Genomic DNA, 20,223 nt, shown 5'->3' on the forward strand with positions numbered 1-20,223 from the left:
TGTGGGATATTGGACTAGGTGAGTGGGATATTAGATTGGGAGTGTGGGATATTGGTTTGGGCCTGTGGGATATGGGACTGGGCGTGTTGGTATGGGACTGGGCGAGTGGGATCTGGGACTGGGCAAGTGAGATTTGGGACTGGGCGAATGTGATATTGGACTGGGCGTGCGGGATAATGGGCTGGGCGTGTGAGATATTGGGCTGGGCATGTGGGATATGGGACTGGACGTGTAGGTTATTGGACTGGGTGAGTGAGTTATTGGACCTGGCTTGTGGGATATTGAACTAGGCGAGTGGGATATTGCACTGGGCGTGTGGGATATTGGACTGGGTATGTGGGATATTGGGCTGGGCTTGTGGGATATTGGGCTAGGTGTGGGGATATTGGGCTGCGTGAGTGCGATATTTGACAAGGTGAGTGGGATATTGGACTGGCGTGTGGGATATGGGACTGGGCATGTGGGTTATTGGGCTGGACGAGACGTATATGGGTCTGGGTGAGTGGGTTATTGGGCTGGGCGTGTGGGTTATTGGTTAAAAATGTAATGCTGGAAAAGCGCGGCAGGTCAGGCAGCATCAAAGGAGAAGGAGAATCGACGTTTCGGGCATAAGCCCTTGGCTTGTGGGACTGGGCATGTGGGTTATTGGACTGGGCGTGTGGGATATGGGACTGGGCGAGTGAGATATGGGAATGGGTGTGTGGGATATGGGTTTGGGCCTGTGGGATATTGGGCTGGGCGTGTGGGATATGGGACTGGGCGAGTGGGTTATTGGACTGGGTGAGTGGGATATTGGGCTGGCCCTCTGGGATATTGGGCCGTGCGAGTGGGTATTGGACTGGGCATGTGAGACATTGTATTGGGTGTGTGGGGCATTGGATTGGATGAATGGGATATGGGACTGGTCGTGTGGGATATTGGACTGGGCATGTGGTTATTGGACTGGGCATGTGGGATATTGGACTGGACATGTGGGATATTGGACTGGACGTGTGGGATATTGGGCTGGGCGTGTGGGAGTATGGACTGGGCGTGTGGGATATTGGACTGGGCGTGTGGGATATTCCTTGGAGATGGTCATTGCTGTTTCTTGTCCATTGTAGGTGCTGGGATTGTACAACACATTAAACCCAGAGGCTTCAGCTACACCATGCTGTGCTCCTCAGGACCTCGAACCACTCACCATTTTGTACTATGTCGGCCGAACACCCAAAGTGGAACAGCTGTCCAACATGATTGTCAAGTCGTGTAAATGTAGCTGAGATCCCTCGTGTTGAGTGTCGCTACAGTTGGGTAATGAGGTTTGCATGTTTAGCTGTGCAAGGGCTGTGTCTGAGAGAGCTGTGTGTGTGTGAGAGAGAGAGAGCTGTGTGTGTCTGATAGAGCTGTGCATGTGTGTCTAAGAGAGCTGTGTGTGTGTGTGTGTGTGCGTGTGTCTCAGAGAGCTGTGTGTGTGCGTGTGTATGAGAGAGCTGTGTGTGTTTGTGTCTGAGAGAGCTGTGTGTGTATGTGAGAGAGAGCTGTGTGTGCGTGTGTGTATGTCTGAGAGAGCTGTGTATGTATGTGTCTGAGAGAGCTGTGTGTGTGTGTGTATATCTGAGAGAGCTGTGTGTGTGTGTGTGTGTGTGTGAGAGAGAGAGCTGTGTGTGTCTGATAGAGCTGTGCATGTGTGTCTAAGAGAGCTGTGTGTGTGTGTGTGCGTGTGTCTCAGAGAGCTGTGTGTGCGCGTGTGTGTGTGTGTGTGTGTGAGAGAGAGAGAGAGCTGTGTGTGTCTGATAGAGCTGTGCATGTGTGTCTAAGAGAGCTGTGTGTGTGTGTGTGCGTGTGTCTCAGAGAGCTGTGTGTGTGCGTGTGTATGAGAGAGCTGTGTGTGTTTGTGTCTGAGAGAGCTGTGTGTGTATGTGAGTGAGAGAGCTGTGTGTGCGTGTGTGTATGTCTGAGAGAGCTGTGTATGTATGTGTCTGAGAGAGCTGTGTGTGTGTGTATATCTGAGAGAGCTGTGTGTGTGTGTGTCTGAGAGAGCTGTGTGTGTATGTGTGTGTGTCTGAGAGAGTTGTGTGTGTGTGTGTCTGAGAGAGTTGTGTGTGTGTGTGTGTCTGAGAGAGCTATGTGTGTGTGTCTGAGAGCTGTGTGTGTGTGTGTGAGTCTGAGAGCTGTGTGTGTGTGTGTGTGAGTCTGAGAGAGCTCTGTGTGTGTGTGTGTGTCTGAGAGAGTTATGTGTGTGTGTGTCTGAGAGAGCTGTGTGTGTGTGTCTGAAAGAGTTGTGTGTGTGTGTGTGTGTCTGAGAGAGCTGTGTGTGTGTGTCTGAAAGAGTTGTGTGTGTGTGTGTGTCTGAGAGAGCTGTGTGTGTATGTGTGTGTGTCTGAGAGAGTTGTGTGTGTGTCTGAGAGAGCTGTGTGTGTGTGTCTGAGAGAGCTGTGTGTGTGTGTCTGAGAGCTGTGTGTGTGTGTGAGTCTGAGAGCTGTGTGTGTGTGAGTCTGAGAGAGCTGTGTGTGTGTGTGTGTCTGAGAGCTGTGTGTGTGTGTGTGTCTGAGAGAGCTGTGTGTGTGTGTGTCTGAGAGCTGTGTGTGTGTGTGAGTCTGAGAGAGCTATGTGTGTGTGTGTATCTGAGAGATCTGTGTGTGTATGTGTCTGATAGAGCTGTGTGTGTATGTCCGAGAGAGTTGTGTGAGTGTGTATGTCTGAGAGAGCTGTGTGTATGTGTGTGTGTGTGTGTCTGAGAGAGCTGTGTGTGTCTGAGAGAGCTGTGTGTGTGTGTATATCTGAGAGAGCTGTGTGTGTGTGTGTCTGAGAGAGCTGTGTGTGTGTCTGAGAGAGCTGTGTGTGTGTGTCTGAGAGAGCTGTGTGTGTGTGTCTGAGAGAGGTGTGTGTGTGTGTCTGAGAGAGCTGTGTGTGTGTCTGAGAGAGGTGTGTGTGTGTATATCTGAGAGCTGTGTGTGTGTCTGAGAGAGCTGTGTGTGTGTGTGTCTGAGAGAGCTGTGTGTGTGTGTGTGTGTCTGAGAGATGTGTGTGTGTCTGAGAGAGGTGTGTGTGTGTCTGAGAGAGGTGTGTGTGTGTCTGAGAGATGTGTGTGTGTCTGAGAGAGGTGTGTGTGTGTCTGAGAGAGCTGTGTGTGTGTGTGTGTGTGTCTGAGAGAGCTGTGTGTGTGTGTGTGTCTGAGAGAGCTGTGTGTCTGTGTGTGTGTGTGTCTGAGAGAGCTGTGTGTCTGTGTGTGTGTGTGTCTGAGAGAGCTGTGTGTGTGTGTCTGAGAGAGCTGTGTGTGTGTGTGTCTGAGAGAGCTGTGTATCTGTGTGTGTCTGAGAGAGCTGTGTGTCTGTGTGTGTGTGTGTGTCTGAGAGAGCTGTGTATCTGTGTGTGTCTGAGAGAGCTGTGTGTCTGTGTGTGTGTGTGTGTCTGAGAGAGCTGTGTGTCTGTGTGTCTGAGAGAGGTGTGTGTGTGTCTGAGAGAGCTGTATGTGTGTGTGTGTCTGAGAGAGCTGTGTGTGTGTGTGTGTGTGTCTGAGAGAGCTGTGTGTGTGTGTGTGTCTGAGAGAGGTGTGTGTCTGTGTGTGTGTGTCTGAGAGAGCTGTGTGTGTGTGTGTGTGTGTGTGTGTCTGAGAGAGCTGTGTGTGTGTGTCTGAGAGAGCTGTGTGTCTGTGTGTGTGTGTGTCTGAGAGAGCTGTGTGTCTGTGTGTGTGTGTGTGTCTGAGAGAGCTGTGTGTGTGTGTCTGAGAGAGCTGTGTGTGTGTGTGTCTGAGAGAGCTGTGTGTCTGTGTGTGTGTGTGTGTCTGAGAGAGCTGTGTGTCTGTGTGTGTGTGTGTCTGAGAGAGCTGTGTGTCTGTGTGTGTGTGTGTGTCTGAGAGAGCTGTGTGTGTGTGTGTGTGTCTGAGAGAGCTGTGTGTGTCTGAGAGAGCTGTGTGTCTGTGTGTGTGTGTCTGAGAGAGCTGTGTGTGTCTGAGAGAGGTGTGTGTCTGTGTGTGTGTGTGTGTCTCTGAGAGAGCTGTGTGTGTGTGTGTGTGTAATGTGCACATGAGCAGCTTGAGAGCCGCAAAGCTGCTCTCGTGTTGGTGGAGGCCGGAGAGGAATGGTCCCTGGCTGAACTGGCAGGAGAATCTCGACAAAAAGGGGAAACGTCTAAGAAAGAAACTCAAACTGATTCACAGCAAACCAGAGTGGGATGGAGTGACTGACCGTCCAATCACAGGCCGGCTTCCTGGTTCTTGGAGCTGTGTCCTTGTTCTGGATTTGTGTGGACAGCAAACAGACAGAAGCTGAGGCTGAAGGTGATTTACATTGTTAGAAACAAAGGCCAGTGGATTTGCAGAATTCAGAGTGAATTCAAAAGACATTAATTAGTAATTCTTTTTTGCGCTGTGCGCAGTCTTGGGAGAGGAAGGTTGTGGTATTGGTGAGGGCTGGGGCATGGGGAGGTTGGTAAACAGAGGATTAAATCACCAAGTTAGTGAATAGCCAGTGGGAGGATTCCCACAGCCATCTCCAGCCGTGCTCACCAGGGCGAGTGTGTTCATGAGGAGCCAGCCGTGTCTACATGTGGACAGACGTGTTAATGAGGGGCTTGTGTTTTCACACAAATTGTTAGTCATCTTCACGAGGTACCAGGCGAGGGCATGAGGGGCCACAATCCCAAACATTCCAGGGAGCTTCCAAGAATTCCTGTCCAATCCAGACTGCAATGATGAGTGTGTGTGTGTGTGTGTGAGGAGGGTGAGGGACATGGGACTAAAGATCTGCTCACCCATGGCTGGGGTTTTGGGAAATGATATGGACCTTTTCTGGAACATTCTGTTTCCAGGCAAACTTCATTTCCAGCCGAAAGTGATGATAATCTCCCTGTCACATGACCAACTCATACCTTCTGAAATCATTGAATCAGATGTCAATTACTTTGACCAATAGAGACCCCTTCCCCACCCCAACCCACAGGGACCCTCTGACCCACAGCGAGTCCCTCTTCCACCCCCTGACCCACAGAGAGCCCCTCCCTCCCCCTGACCCACAGAGAGCCCCTCCCTCCCCCTGACCCACAGAGAGCTAGGGTGGAAGGAGCTACATTTGTTGATAAAACCTCACTAGGTGGGAGAGTGAGGTGTAGAGGATATAAGGAGTCGAAGGATTTCCGTCTGTTCAATAACTGACGAGGATCTGGTAAGTGGAGTACATTGTGGGAAAATATGAAATTGTCCATTTTGGTGAAAGCAGGAAAAGGAAGCAGATTACCCAAATGGAGAGAGGTTACAGAACTCCAAGATGCTGAGGGATCTGGGTGCTGTGGGGCAGGAATCACAGAATGTTCGTGTGTAGGTGCAGAGAATGTTGTTTTATTGTGAGAGGGATTGATAGTAAGAGTAGAGAGGTTATTGAGGTTATACAGGACATCGGGGAGACTGCATAGGGGTACAGTATTGGCGATACATTTGTACATATTCCCCATCACTGAGACACTGACCCACAGAGACCCCCTACACCCCCATCACTGAGACCCTGACCCACAGAGACACCCTACACCCCCATCACTGAGACACTGACCCACAGAGATCCCCTACACCCCCCATCACTGAGACACTGACCCACAGAGACCCCCTACACCCCCCCATCACTGAGACCCTGACCCACAGAGACCCCCTACACCCCCATCACTGAGACCCTGACCCACAGAGACGCCCTACACCCCCATCACTGAGACCCTGACCCACAGAGACCCCCTACACCCCCATCACTGAGACCCTGACCCACAGAGACCCCCTACACCCCCATCACTGAAACCCTGACCCACAGAGACCCCCTACACCCCCATCACTGAGACACTGACCCACAGAGACCCCCTACACCCCCATCACTGAGACACTGACCCACAGAGACCCCCTACACCCCCATCACTGAGACCCTGACCCACAGAGACCCCCTACACCCCCCCATCACTGAGACACTGACCCACAGAGACCCCCTACACCCCCATCACTGAGACACTGACCCACAGAGACCCCCTACACCCCCATCACAGAGACACTGACCCACAGAGACCCCCTACACCCCCATCACTGAGACACTGACCCACAGAGACCCCCTACACCCCCATCACTGAGACACTGACCCACAGAGACCCCCTACACCCCCCCATCACTGAGACCCTGACCCACAGAGACCCCCTACACCCCCATCACTGAGACCCTGACCCACAGAGACCCCCTACACCCCCCCATCACTGAGACCCTGACCCACAGAGACCCCCTACACCCCCCCATCACTGAGACACTGACCCACAGAGACCCCCTACACCCCCATCACTGAGACCCTGACCCACAGAGACCCCCTACACCCCCCCATCACTGAGACCCTGACCCACAGAGACCCCCTACACCCCCATCACTGAGACACTGACCCACAGAGACCCCCTACACCCCCATCACTGAGACCCTGACCCACAGAGACCCCCTACACCCCCCATCACTGAGACACTGACCCACAGAGACCCCCTACACCCCCCCATCACTGAGACACTGACCCACAGAGACCCCCTACACCCCCCCATCACTGAGACACTGACCCACAGAGACCCCCTACACCCCCATCACTGAGACCCTGACCCACAGAGACCCCCTACACCCCCATCACTGAGACACTGACCCACAGAGACCCCCTACACCCCCATCACTGAGACCCTGACCCACAGAGACCCCCTACACCCCCCATCACTGAGACACTGACCCACAGAGACCCCCTACACCCCCCCATCACTGAGACACTGACCCACAGAGACCCCCTACACCCCCCCATCACTGAGACACTGACCCACAGAGACCCCCTACACCCCCATCACTGAGACACTGACCCACAGAGACCCCCTACACCCCCCCATCACTGAGACACTGACCCACAGAGACCCCCTACACCCCCATCACTGAGACACTGACCCACAGAGACCCCCTAGACCCCCATCACTGAGACACTGACCCACAGAGACCCCCTACACCCCCATCACTGAGACACTGACCCACAGAGACCCCCTAGACCCCCATCACTGAGACACTGACCCACAGAGACCCCCTACACCCCTATCACTGAGACACTGACCCACAGAGACCCCCTACACCCCCATCACTGAGACACTGACCCACAGAGACCCCCTAGACCCCCATCACTGAGACCCTGACCCACAGAGACCCCCTACACCCCCATCACTGAGACCCTGACCCACAGAGACCCCCTACACCCCCATCACTGAGACACTGACCCACAGAGACCCCCTACACCCCCATCATTGAGACCCTGACCCACAGAGACCCCCTACACCCCCATCACTGAGACACTGACCCACAGAGACCCCCTACATCCCCATCATTGAGACCCTGACCCACAGAGACCCCCTACACCCCCATCACTGAGGCCCTGACCCACAGAGACCCCCATCACTGTGATCCTGATGTACCTAGAAAGGACTGTATCATTAATCATTCTGAGTATTGGACACGGTGGGAATGTAGGCATTAGCAGTCCCCAGTGACTGGGTGTGTATTTCAATCAGGAATGATGTTTACCTGATGGTTTGATTGTAACACTGCTGCCTTCAGGGAGCCTTGCCCTAACCCTGACCACTCAGTTCAGGAGTGTGTTTTGCTGGCTGTGTGAAGTGCTGTCGCTTTAGCACTGGCCCTTAATTTCCCCAGCCCCAGTTTGAAATGGCTCCTGATGACAATACAGAGGAAGAGGATGGCACCCGCTTTATTATCATCTGTTGGACTATTGTCCAGCCAGAACGGAGGCTGCTTCTCATAGCTATGTTCATGTTTACATTGTGACAGGGGTATTTAATTTATGAGGAGAAAGTGAGGTCTGCAGATGCTGGAGATCAGAGATGGAAATGTGTTGCTGGAAAAGCGCAGCAGGTCAGGCAGCATCTAGGGAACAGGAGAATCAACGTTTCGGGCATTAGCCCTTCTTCAGGGGTATTTAATTTATGACTCCAGTTATTTTTAATATTTTGTCTCTCAGTGAACATTCACAGTGTCCTTTCAATTCCAAGGTGCTCCAGTCATTAAGAGTTTCCTGGTCCCCACATCCCAAATATACATTTTCTTTTCTTGTCTGGGATGTGGGTGTCACTGGCTGGGCCAGTGTTTACTGCAAATCCCTATCTGCCCCGTGATCTGAGAGTCTGACTCACTCATTCCAGACCAGGATAGTGGATGTCCGTCCCTACGGGGTATTAGTGAACCAGATGGGTTTCCACTGCAATGTTTGCAGCATCACTAGCTTTGAATTTCAGATGTCCCGTTTTAGTGAATTTAAATGTCACCATCAGGCGCCAGAGCCTTACTCTGAGTCTCTGGTTTATTAATCTCCCATCACATCACAGCCTCCCATTCTCCAACACTCCCACTTCATTCTCTGGTTTTATTTGTGTCTCTTTGCTTCCAAAGTGTTTAACTTGATATATCAACTTTCCTCGCAAGGTTCCAGCTTTTTGCTCTGCTCAGTGTCTCTGCCTGTGACTCCTCTCCCCAGGTCTCTGCACAACTCTCTATTGTCTATTCAGACCAAGTCTTTGTTTCTGTAAGTCTGGTCGGGGACTGTCTGACCTGTGTGCTTCTCTGTATCAGTCTCTGAACAGCAATGTGAAAGGGAGCAATTTATTCTTATTTATTACTGTATAGCACACGTGTCTCAGTGACAGCTCCAGTACACCAGACCTTCAGTAAAAGGAAACATTCATTTTTAAGATATTTTCTTGGAATTGTGAACATCATTAGCAAGGCCAACATTTTGGATGGCCCCTAGATGCCCCTTGAGAAGGTGGTGGTGAGCTGACCTCTGCTGCAGTCCATGTCATGTAGGGACAATACTGTTAGGGAACGGAACCCAGTGACACTGAAGGAACGGTGATATGTTTCCAAGTCAGGATGGTGAGTGGCTTGGAGGGGAACTTGTGGATGATGGTGTTCCCATGTATCTGCTGCCCTGGTCCTTCTAGATGGAAGTGGCCGTGGGTTTGGAAGGTGCTGCCTGAGGGTCTTTGGTGAGTTTCTGCAGTGCATCTTGTAGATGGTGCACACTGCTGCTACTGAGTGTGGGTGATGGAGGGGGTGGATGTTTGTGGATGTGGGGCCAGTCAAGCGGCTGCTTTGTCCTGGATGGTGCCGAGCTTCTTGAGTGTTGTTGGAGCTGCCCCCATCCAGGGCAAGTGGGGAGTATTCCATCCCACTCCTGACTTGTGCCTTGGAGATGGTGGACAAGCTTTGGGGATTCAGGAGGTGAGTTACTCACTGCAGGATTCCCAGCCTCTGACCTGCTGTTATAGCCACTGTGTTTATGTGGTGAGTCCAGCTGAGTGTCTGGTCAATGGTAAATACCCAGGGTATTGACAATGGGGAAATTCAGCCATTAATGGTATAAAATATATTCCGCCATTAATGGTATAAAATAGCTTTTAGAGGTGGTCATTGGCTGGCACTTATTTTCTACAAATGTTAGTTGCAGTCTGTCAGCCCAAGTCTAATTAGCATCCAGGTCTGGACGCATATGAACACAGATTGCATCTGAGGGGTTGTAACTGGTTCTGAATATTGTCAGTGAACATCCCCACCGTCTGAATTTACAGGGATTTAGGAACATGAGTAGGCTGTAGTCATTCAAGGAGGAGAAAGTGAGGTCTGCAGATGCTGGAGATCAGAGCTGGAAATGTGTTGCTGGAAAAGCGCAGCAGGTCAGGCAGCATCCAGGGAACAGGAGAATCGACGTTTCGGGCATAAGCCCTTCTTCAGGAATGTAGTCATTCAAGCCTGCCTGCACTCAGTAAGATCACGATGGATCTACATGTGGTCTCACCCCTCCTTGTCCACCTCCCCAAGACTCCCTGGTCTGTCTAACTCAGGCTTCAAATAATTCACTGACTCAGCTGCAATTAGATTCCACAGATTAATGTCCCTCTGAGAGAAGACTCTTCTCTTCATTTCCATCTTAAAAGGGAGACTCCTTCGTTTTAAAACTGTCTCCCTTTGCTCTAGTCTGTCCCATAAGACAAACATCCTACACTCGATCCAATCAATTCTTAGGTAAAAACAATGACTGCAGATGCTGGAAACCAGAGTTTAGATTAGAGTGGTGCTGGAAAAGCACAGCAGTTCAGGCAGCATCCGAGGAGCAGTAGTTCTTATCCAATGGGTAAAGGCTGTACACAGCCGGAAAAAGAAAATGATTCTCTTCGATCTGGTACCGATACTGTACAACACTCGGCAATCAAGATTCACTAGTTTCCCTTGTTTCTTGTCAGACTGGCATCATTCTGCAAAGACCCGGTGTCTGATTGGGTAGGGCTGACATTTGTTCTTGGTGGATGAATGTAACTATAGCAACATATAGTTTATTATCAGGAGTGTACCTCCCAGAGATCAGCACCAGCTCCATTATAATCCAGAATGAGTCTCTTCGTTTCTGCTGCCTTGTTATAGTGGGAATGCACTGAGCAGGGACCAATTGAAAAGTTCGATAGCCGCTGACCGATTTCGGAGGGTAATACCACTCCATTTCCTGACCCTGCTCACTCTGTCAACACTGACCTATTGGGCCCATGGCAGGCCCACCCACCGTTTGGGTATGAACTGCTTCCGTGTTTTAGGTCACAAATGGTACAACGTTCATTGACAGTCACAGCACAGAAGGACATTCAGCCCATCATATCTGTACTAGTCAACAAAGTTCTGGCTGCACTTCATTTTCCAGCTCTTGATCCATGGTCCTGTAGGTGACAGAGACACAAGGAAATCTTGAAATAAAGGCAAAATCCTGCAGCTGCTGCAAATTTGAAACAAACACAGAGAATGTGGAGAAACTCAGCAGATCTGCTCAGATGTTATCAAGAGTTTATGACTCAATCATGCTTTCAGGTTCAGACTTCCAGCACTGTCTGAGTGAAAGAAATTCTCCTCAACTCTCCCCTGAGTCTTTTAACTTAAATCTCTCTTCCCCCTCTTTATTGACCCCTCCTCGAATGAAAACATGCCTTCCTATCCAACCTATTTAGGCCACTCATAATCTTAGACACTTCTATCTAGCCCTCTTGCTCCAAAGTAAACAATCCCATCCTATCTAATCTTTCCTTATAATTCTGACCCTCCAGCCCCGGCAGCATAAATCCCCTCGTACAATTACACCCTTCCTATAATGTGGTGACCAGAACTGCCTGCAGTACTCCAGTTGTGACTGGACCAGTATTTTGTACAATTCCAGCATAACCTCCCTGCTCTGGTATTCCATGTGTTGGCTAGTAAAGGTAAGTATTCCATTTGCTTTCTGAACCTGCTGGTAACCTCTCATCTTATTAGCCCTCCCAGGTACATTCTGTCACATGTTTTCAGTTTGAATTCCATTTGCCACCTCTCTGCCCACCTGACTACTCCGTTGATATCCTCCTGCAGTTTATGGCTATTTTCCTCACTATTACCTATCAATGTTTGTGTCATTTGTCAACTTCCTGATCATGACCCGTTACATTTCAGTCCAAAACATTAACGTACATCACAAACAGCAGGGTCCCAGCAGCACACCCTGTGGAACTTCACTGCAAACCTCCCTCTTGCTTTCAGCCTCACTCCATTTTGGGTCCAAAGGGTCACTTTGCCTTGGATCCCATGGGCTCTTATTTTCTTCATCAGTCAGTCCTGAGGAACCCAATCACAAGCCTTGCTAAAGCCCATGTCGACCACATCAGACGCATTACCCTTATCAACATGGCTGGCTACTTCCTCAATGCGTTCAATCAAATCTATCAAACACGACCTTCCCTTAACAAATCCATGCTCTCCCTGATTAATCCATGCCTCTCCAAGTGCAGATCTATTCTGTCCCTCAGAATTCTAATAACATCCCCACCACTCAGGTTACTCTGACTGACCTATAATTTCTTAGGTTTATCCCTCCTGCCCTTTTTTAATAGTGGACAATATTAGCGATCCTCCAATCCTCTGGCACCTGATCTGTGGCCGAACAGGATTTGAAAATTACTGTTAGGGCTCCTATTATTCCTCTCTTGTCTCCTTCATCAGCTTGAAATACATCTCATATGGGCATGTAGGTTTATCCACTTTTAAAACTGCTATACCCACTAGTACCTTCTCTCTCTTTCTGTCTCTCGCGGACACATGGGCTCACTGTTAATTTCTTCTAACATTTCACAGTCCTCCACCCTGATGTCAATAGCAGTGTTGTCCTTTCCTACTGTGAAGACCATCGTAAGGTCTTCATTGAGGATCATGCTCAGGTCTTCTGGGTTTACACATTGGTTAGATACATTGTCCCTAATGAGCCCTACTCTATCCTGAGTAATTCTCTTGTTCAGGATATATTTTAAAATTACTCTGTGTTTTCCTTTCCCACCAATGCTTTCTCATTTGCTTTCTGCCTTTCCCTAGCCTGCACTTAGTATAGTCCTCCAGAGGCTCAGCTATATTGAACCCTCACTGTCTGCCATAAGCTTCTCTGAATGTAGGTTTGCTCACTGAGCTGGAAGGTTTGTTTTCAGACGTTTCGGCACCATACTAGCTAACATCTTCAGTGAGCCTCCGGTGAAGCACTGGTGGTATGGCCCACTTTCTATTTATGTGTTTAGGTTTCCTTGGGCTGGTGACATCGTTTCCTGTTCTTTTTCTCAGGGATGGGATCCAAGTCAACGTGTTTGTTGATAGAGTTCCAGTTGGAATGCCATGCTTCTAGGAATTCTCATGCATGTCTCTGTTTGGCTTGTCCTAGGATGAATGTGATGTCCCAGTCGAAGTGGTGTCCTTCCTCATCTGTATGTGAGGATACTAGTGAGAGAGGGTCATGTTGTTTCGTGGCTAGTTGGTGTTCATGTATCCTGGTGGCTAGTTTTCTGCCTGTTTGTCCAATGTAGTGTTTGTTATAGTCATTGCACGGTATTTTGTAAATGATATTAGTTGTGCTCATTGTCTGTAAAGGGTCTTTCAAGTTCATTAGCTGCTGTTTTGGTGTGTTGGTGGGTTTGTGGGCTACCATGATGCCAAGGGGTCTGAGTAGTCGGACAGTCATTTCCAAGATGTCTTTGATGTAGGACAGAGTCGCTAGGGTTTCTGGACGCATTTTGTCTGCTTGTTTGAGAAATCGGCGGACTGTGTTCATTGGGTACCCATTCTTTTTGAATACACAGTATAGGTGATTCTCCTCTGCTCTTCATTACCTGACGATGTTACCTAGTATGGTGACGAAACGTTTGAAAACAAACCTTCCAGCTCAGTGAGCAAACTCGCAACCAGAACCTCAACCTGAGCTACAAATCTTCTCAAAACTCGCGATAAGCTTCTCTTTATTTCTTCATTTGAACCATTGTTTTCCTGGACAAACCAGGGCTCTGCGCTCTCGGTCTAACCCTTTGTCTTTACACAGCTTACCTGCCCTGTCCTCTGACTATTCCTTTCTTGTATGTCTCCCACTCCTCTGACCCTGTTGTATCATTAACTGCTCCCAGTCAACTTGGGCCAAGTTACGTCTTATTTCTTAGTAAATTAGCCTTTCACTATTTTAGGACTCTTATTCCCACCTTTATCCATAATTATCCCCATAACTTTCCGAAATCTAACTGAGTTATGGTCATTATGGTCAATGACCCAAAATCCCATATCCCCATCCCCCCCACCCAAAATGCCTGCTCCTTGCCTGGGCACATTTCTAAATATTAGGTCCCAATCTTGCCCCTCCCTCGATCAGCTATAAAAGCTGTCCCGATGCAATTTAATAATTTTGCTCCCTCTCTTCTGTGCACTCCCAACCACCCAAACATTCACTGGGATCACGTTAAATCCCCTAGTTACCTCCTATTGTCCTTACATCTCTCTAAAACGTGATTCCATTTTGATCCTCAATCTCTCCCTGACTACCTGGGGGTCTGTAGTATATACCCAACAGTGTGTTTGCCTCTTCAGTGTTTATTACTCCTATCCATATGGCTTCAATCAATAATCCTTTCAAATATCCCTCTCCTCACTGCTCGAATTGATTCATTATTATTGCAACCTCCAGCTTTTCCCCTCGTTCTCTGTTTTGTATTAACATCCTGTAACCAGGAATGTTGAGCTGCCAATTCTGCCCATCTTACAGTTAGCTCTCAGTTATAGGAACACAGGAGGTAGCTATCTGTGCCCAATATCTTCCATCAGCTTCACAAATCTCACCTTTTATCCAGCCTTCACTTCCTTCCCTGGTCTGGTCTCCATGTGACTGCAGACACCAGTAATGGGGGTGACTCTTAATTGCTCTCTGCTTAACAAGCCACTCAGATCCAGTGCCTTTAGGAATGGACATCAAATGCTGGCCTTGTCAATAATACCACATCCCATCAAAGAATACATTTTAAAATAGTCCTGCATGATGCCTTGGGTCTCAGATGATAGCCCTCAAACAAGTACATGTAGTTCTCTTATAATGCCATACTCACTTTATAATAGCGTGCAGTGACAGCACCATTTAAACTAATGTGGCCGAAATCATGATATAGCCAATACAGGTAAGCAAAGTTTATATTCTACAAACATCAGTCTAAATTCGGCCATCGTGTTATATCCGATTCATGCTGTAGAAACGTGCTATAGGAGAACCATTTCCCTTTGTGTGAGGTATAACTCCAGCCGGCAGAAATTTCCTCCCATTTCCACTGACTTCAATTTGTCTGGCTCCTTCATACACAGTCGACCACATGCTCGGACAGTGCAAGCACACCTTATAAAGGTAAACCATTGATTCATATTTCCCAGACTTGCAGGGAATTCAGCGAGGTGAAGTTTTGTAGGTCTCTGAATGAAATAATTCCATTCAGCATTCTTCATACAAGAAAACGGATGTGAAATGACAATTGAAATTGGCTGGGACAGATGAGTTGGCAGGTTTGAGTAATGAAGCTGACAGTACTGGGCAGGTAAAGGAGTTGGAGTTATTGTCACATTGTCAGAGTGATATTGACAAATTACTTTGAGTCGAGTAACTGTTGTTCTGTCAGCAAAGAAACACACGGCAGGTTCCTTTAAATGACAGCGAGGTTAATGTCAGTTTGCTTTGTTTGAGGAATTGGCTAAGGCATTGGGAGAACAGCCTGTTGTTACAGTAGAGAATTGTAAACTTGAGGCAGAATCTCATTTTAATGTCACCTCTAATAGATATCAGCTGTAACAATGTCTTACTCTCAGGGTTGGTTTAGATTATGTGCCAAGTCCTAGATTGGGGTTTAAATTCACAGTCACCTAATGCAGAGAGGCAAGTATTAACAATGAGTTCTGAAAGGCTTTTTTAAAATATAAAAGTTGCATTAAATTAATTCTAGAATTAAAACTATGGGTTTGGGCGAGGCATTGTAGCAACTAGTTCCAAAATACAAATCATGGCAAGTGAATCAATAAGTGAATCATTTAGGTAAGCTGTCTTGGAGCTTGTGAAGAGTGAGTTTGAAGGAGATTTGCCCAGTGTTAACAGGGCCACTATTGACCATCCATTCCCTGCCTATGAGAGGCTGGTTCTGACCTGCTTTCTGGAACTGCTGCAGCCTCTGGTTTACGTACATCCACAATAACTACTTGGGACACAGTTCCAGGATTTTGAACCAGCGACAGTGAGGGAGCAGTTAAGTAGTTCCAAATAAGCCTGGATGGTGAGTACTTTGGAGGGATCTTGCAGAAGGTGATGCTCCCCCAGGTTTTGCTGACCTTGTCCTTTAAGGTGGTTGTAATGGCACATTTGGGAGATGGCCCTGAAAGAGTCTCAGTGCGGTCTCTGCAGTAGCATCCTGGAAACAGTGTGCCATTTCAGCTGCGGTGCCCTGGCAGGGAATGTTTACCTTGGGGGGGTTGAACAGTCCCGCAAATTAGCCTGAGCTTGGCAATTCCTGACAGTTTTAGCTGGACAACAGCATTGCAAGTGGAATGAGGGTGAACACAGATCAGTTTGAGTTGGGGATGGTGGAGGGAATTTAACATTGGTGCCTTTCTGTGGGAGATTAACTGTTCCAGTAAATGTGTATAAACATTTCGTGTATAAACGGGAATAATAAGAACACAAATCTGTGCAGTTAATCAAGACGGCCAATTGGCAGTGAAATGAGAAACCCTGCCTCATTTTAATCTGTGTGACGGTGTAGGACGGGGCTCTGGATTGGCCTACAACCTGTCACCCTCAGGCGTGTGCAGTTCAACAGAAGAGTTGCACATTCAACCTGATAATTTATTTTTAGTCCATTTTTCCATTAATGAACCAACTTTTTTTAAAAGCAGGTTTGTTGTACGTGAACTAGCTGTGAATAAAGTGTGACTTGGATTAATTTTATTTTTGTAGCTCATTTCTTTTCAAAGGTATACATCAGAAAGCTGAAACAAAGTGAGAAGTGGGAGTGCGTGAAAGGAACCCAGTCCCTGGACAGGACTCAGGCCACGTGTTTATGGGGCACAGAGTGACCAGACCTAAAGGATAATAACCCACATTGAGCAAGTCTTCACACTTTATTCTCAGCTTTTGACTTGCATTTCCTGGGCAACCTTCATAGTGATAGAACTTCACAGTGAAAAGGGTATTTCGCACAGAGTGGTCACTGTTGGGAGTACAGCCAGCTTACACACAGCATGACCCCTTAAAGAGATGATAATGACCAGATCATCAGCTCGGTCAATGGTTGGTTTTGTCAGGGGCACCAGAGAAACCAACTACAGTAGAACATCGATTATCCGAATGAGATGGGCAGAGAGTATTTTGTTTTGATAATTGATCGTTTGGATAATCGATCTGATCGTAAACAAGCAGTAATTTATGAGTTCCAGGTATCGAACATTTCTCAGTTATCTGGCCTTGCCATGTAATTGATAATGAATGCTGAGTTGCCGAAAGTCGTTTTTCCGGAATCTTGAGATCTTGTTTGGATAATCCCAAATTCGGATAATCAAGGTTGTACTGTACTCCTGTTTGAAATAGTGGCTATGAGTTCTTTTAGATTAACCTGAGAATGTAGACTGGGCTGCAGGTTCAGGTCTATCTGAAAGGAAGCAATTTCCCCAGCACAGCACAGCCCTCCCTCAGCACTGACCCTCTGACAGTGCGGCCCTCCCTCAGCATTGACCCTCCAACAGTGTGGCACTCCCTCAGCACTGACCCTCCAACAGTGCGGCCCTCCCTCAGCACTGACCCTCCAGCAATGTGGCAGTCCCTCAGCACTGACCCTCCGACAGTGTAGCACTCCCCTAGCACTGACCCTCCAACAGTGCGGCACTCCCTCAGCACTGACCCTCCAGCAGTGTGGCAGTCCCTCAGCACTGACCCTCCAACAGTGCGGGCACTCCCTCAACCCTGACCCTCCGACAGTACGAGCTCTCCCTCAGTACTGACCCTCTGACTCTGCGGACGCTCCCTCAGTACTGACGCTCTGACAGTGCGGCGCACCCTCAGCACTGACCCTCCAGCAGTGTGGCACTTCCTCAGTACTGACCCTCCGACAGTGCGGGCACTCCCTCAGCCCTGACCCTCCGACAGTGCGAGCTCTCCCTCAGTACTGATGCTCTGACAGTGCGGCGCTCCCTCAGCACTGACCCTCTGACAGTGCGGCACTCCCTCAGCACTGACCCTCCAGCAGTGTGGCGGTCCCTCAGCACTGACCCTCAGACAGTGTGGACTCTCCCTCAGTACTGACCCTCCAACAGTGCAGCACTCACTCAGTACTGACCCTCCTACAGTGCGGGCGCTCTGTCAGTACTGACCCTCCAACAGTGCAGCACTCCCTTAATACTGACCCTCTGACAGTGCGGGCGCTCTGTCAGTACTGACCCTCTGACAGTGCAGGCACTCCCTCAGCACTGACCCTCCGACAGTGCGGGTGCTCTGTCAGTACTGACCCTCCAACAGTGCGGCACTCCCTCAGCACTGACCCTCCAACAATGCGGCACTCCCTCAGCACTGACCCTCCAACAATGCGGCACTCCCTCAGTACTGACCCTCCAACAGTGTGGCGGTCCCTCAGCCCTGACCCTCCGACAGTGCGGCGCTCCCTCAGCACTGACCCTCCGACAGTGCGGCACTCCCTCAGCACCGACCATCTGACAGTGCGGCACTCCCTCAGCACTGACCCTCCGACAGTGCAGTGCTCCCTCAGCACTGACCCTCCGACAGTGCGGCGCTCCCTCAGCACTGACCCTCCGACAGTGCGGCACTCCCTCAGCACTGACCTTCCGACAGTGCGGCACTCCCTCAGCACTGACCATCTGACAGTGCGGCACTCCCTCAGCACTGACCCTCCGACAGTGCAGTGCTCCCTCAGCACTGACCCTCCGACAGTGCGGCACTCCCTCAGCACTGACCCTCCGACAGTGCGGCACTCCCTCAGCACTGACCTTCCGACAGTGCGGCGCTCCCTCAGCACCCTCCGATAGTGCGGCGCTCCCTCAGTACTGACCCTCCAACAGTGCGGCGCTCCCTCAGCACTGACCCTCCGACAGTGCGGCGCTCCCTCAGCACTGACCCTCCAACAGTGCGGCGCTCCCTCAGCACTGACCCTCCGACAGTGCGGCGCTCCCTCAGCACTGACCCACCGACAGTGCGGTGCCCCGTCAGTACTGATAACACCACAAGATGTAGATGCAGCTGTTACAGATTCATAAACATTTTACAGCACAGATCAAGACCCTTCGACTCAGCATGTCTGTGCTGGTCATCAAACATCTGTCTGGTCTAATCCCATTTTCCAGCAATTGGCCTGTCACCTTGAATGGTGTTTCAAGTATTCATTCAAATAAATCTTAAATATCTTCAGAAAAACAAATTTCCTCAAATTCCTTCCCCCCTCCAAACTTCCTGCTCCTTTCCTTCAAACTGTGCCCCTTGTAACTGACGCCTTTACTGAAAGGTAACTTTCCATCTACCCTGTCTAAATCCCTCTGGACTTTGTACCCTTCAATCGGATCTTCCCTCAGCTTTCTCTGCTTTAAGGAGAACACCCCCAACCTCTCGAATCTCTCTTTAAAGCTGAATAGTTCCTGTCCAGGAACACCCTGGTGAATATCCTCTGCATCCTCTCTAATGCAATCCCATCCTTCCTTTAGTGTGGGACCAGAACTGCACAGAGTACGCTAGCTGTGACCTAACTGATGTTATCTACAGCTCCATCACAATCTCCTTGATCTTGTGTTCAGTGCCTTCACTAATAAAGGCAAGTATCCCATATGCCTTCATCTCCACTTATCTACCTGTCCTGCTGCCTTCCTGGTGCATCCCGAATTCCTGAAGAAGGACTTATGCCCGAAACGTCAATTCTCCTGCTCCTCAGATACTGCCTGGCCTGTTGTGTTTTTCCAGCACCACATTTTTCAACTCTGGTACTCCAGCATCTGCAGTCCTCACTTTCTCCTAGTTTAGTTTGGGAAACGTGGTCAGTATAGAAGAGTTGGGCAGAAAGGGTCTGTGTCTGTGCTGTATGACTCTGTGATTTTGATCCCCTCTACTTCCCAGGATCCTACCATTCACCATGTACTCCCTTGCCTTGTTAGTCTTCCCAAAATGAATCTTCTCACACATTTCAGGATTAATTCCATTTACCACTGTTTAGCCTGTCTATATTGTCCTGTAGCCGATTGTGATAATTAGTGTACACAACAAACAGCAAAGGATCCAGCACCCAACCCTTTGGTACACCATTGGGCACAGGCTTCCGATCAGAAAAACACCCTTCAACCATCACCCTCTGCTTCCTGCCACTAAGCTAATTTTGAATCACATTTTCCAAATTGCCCTGGATCCCATGAATTCTTAGCTTCTTAACCAGCCTGCCATGTAAGAACTTGTCAAAAGCCTTACTGAAGTCCACATAAACTCCATTAAATGCACTACCCTCATCTACACACACAGTCACCTCCCTGGAAAAAATCACATTTGTTCGATATCAATGCCCCCTTACAAATTATCCTTAATTAATCCTTGCTTCTCCAAGTGGAGATCAGTTTTGTCCTTGAGACTTTTTTCCAATAGTTTCCCAAACACAGAGTTTGGACTCACTGACCTGTAGACTGGTTTATAACTGCCACCCATCTTGAATAATGGTACCACGTTAGCTTCCCTGTGGATTTGAAAATTAATGTCACAGCCTCTGCAATCTCCTCCCTTGTCTCCAACAGCAGCCTTGGGGACTTATCAATTTCAAAACCTGATAAAACCTTTAATGCATCCCCTATCAATCCTAATTGTTCGAGTATATGTGAAG

General features: G+C 49.0%; 1 protein-coding gene across 4 annotated transcripts in view; it reads left to right on the top strand.

Annotated features, from left to right (window-relative positions):
* Positions 1 to 20,223, top strand: part of tgfb3 (transforming growth factor, beta 3) — a 108,199-nt gene that overhangs the window by 71,590 nt on the left and 16,386 nt on the right. For 2 of the 4 annotated variants that reach the window (XM_087989546.1, XM_087989545.1), the window contains exon 7: positions 1,104 to 1,293. In XM_087989546.1, the coding sequence (XP_087845672.1) occupies positions 1,104 to 1,262 (159 nt within the window). In that variant the 3' untranslated portion in view covers positions 1,263 to 1,293. The remainder of the gene's footprint in view (positions 1 to 1,103; positions 1,294 to 20,223) is intronic. The other 2 variants (XM_087989548.1, XM_087989547.1) reach the window with 1 other exon arrangement.

This window comes from Chiloscyllium plagiosum, unplaced genomic scaffold (assembly GCF_037043375.1).
Source record: "Chiloscyllium plagiosum isolate Xiang-an unplaced genomic scaffold, Cpla_swu_hap1 HiC_scaffold_8, whole genome shotgun sequence".
NCBI classification, from domain to species: Eukaryota; Metazoa; Chordata; class Chondrichthyes; order Orectolobiformes; family Hemiscylliidae; genus Chiloscyllium; species Chiloscyllium plagiosum.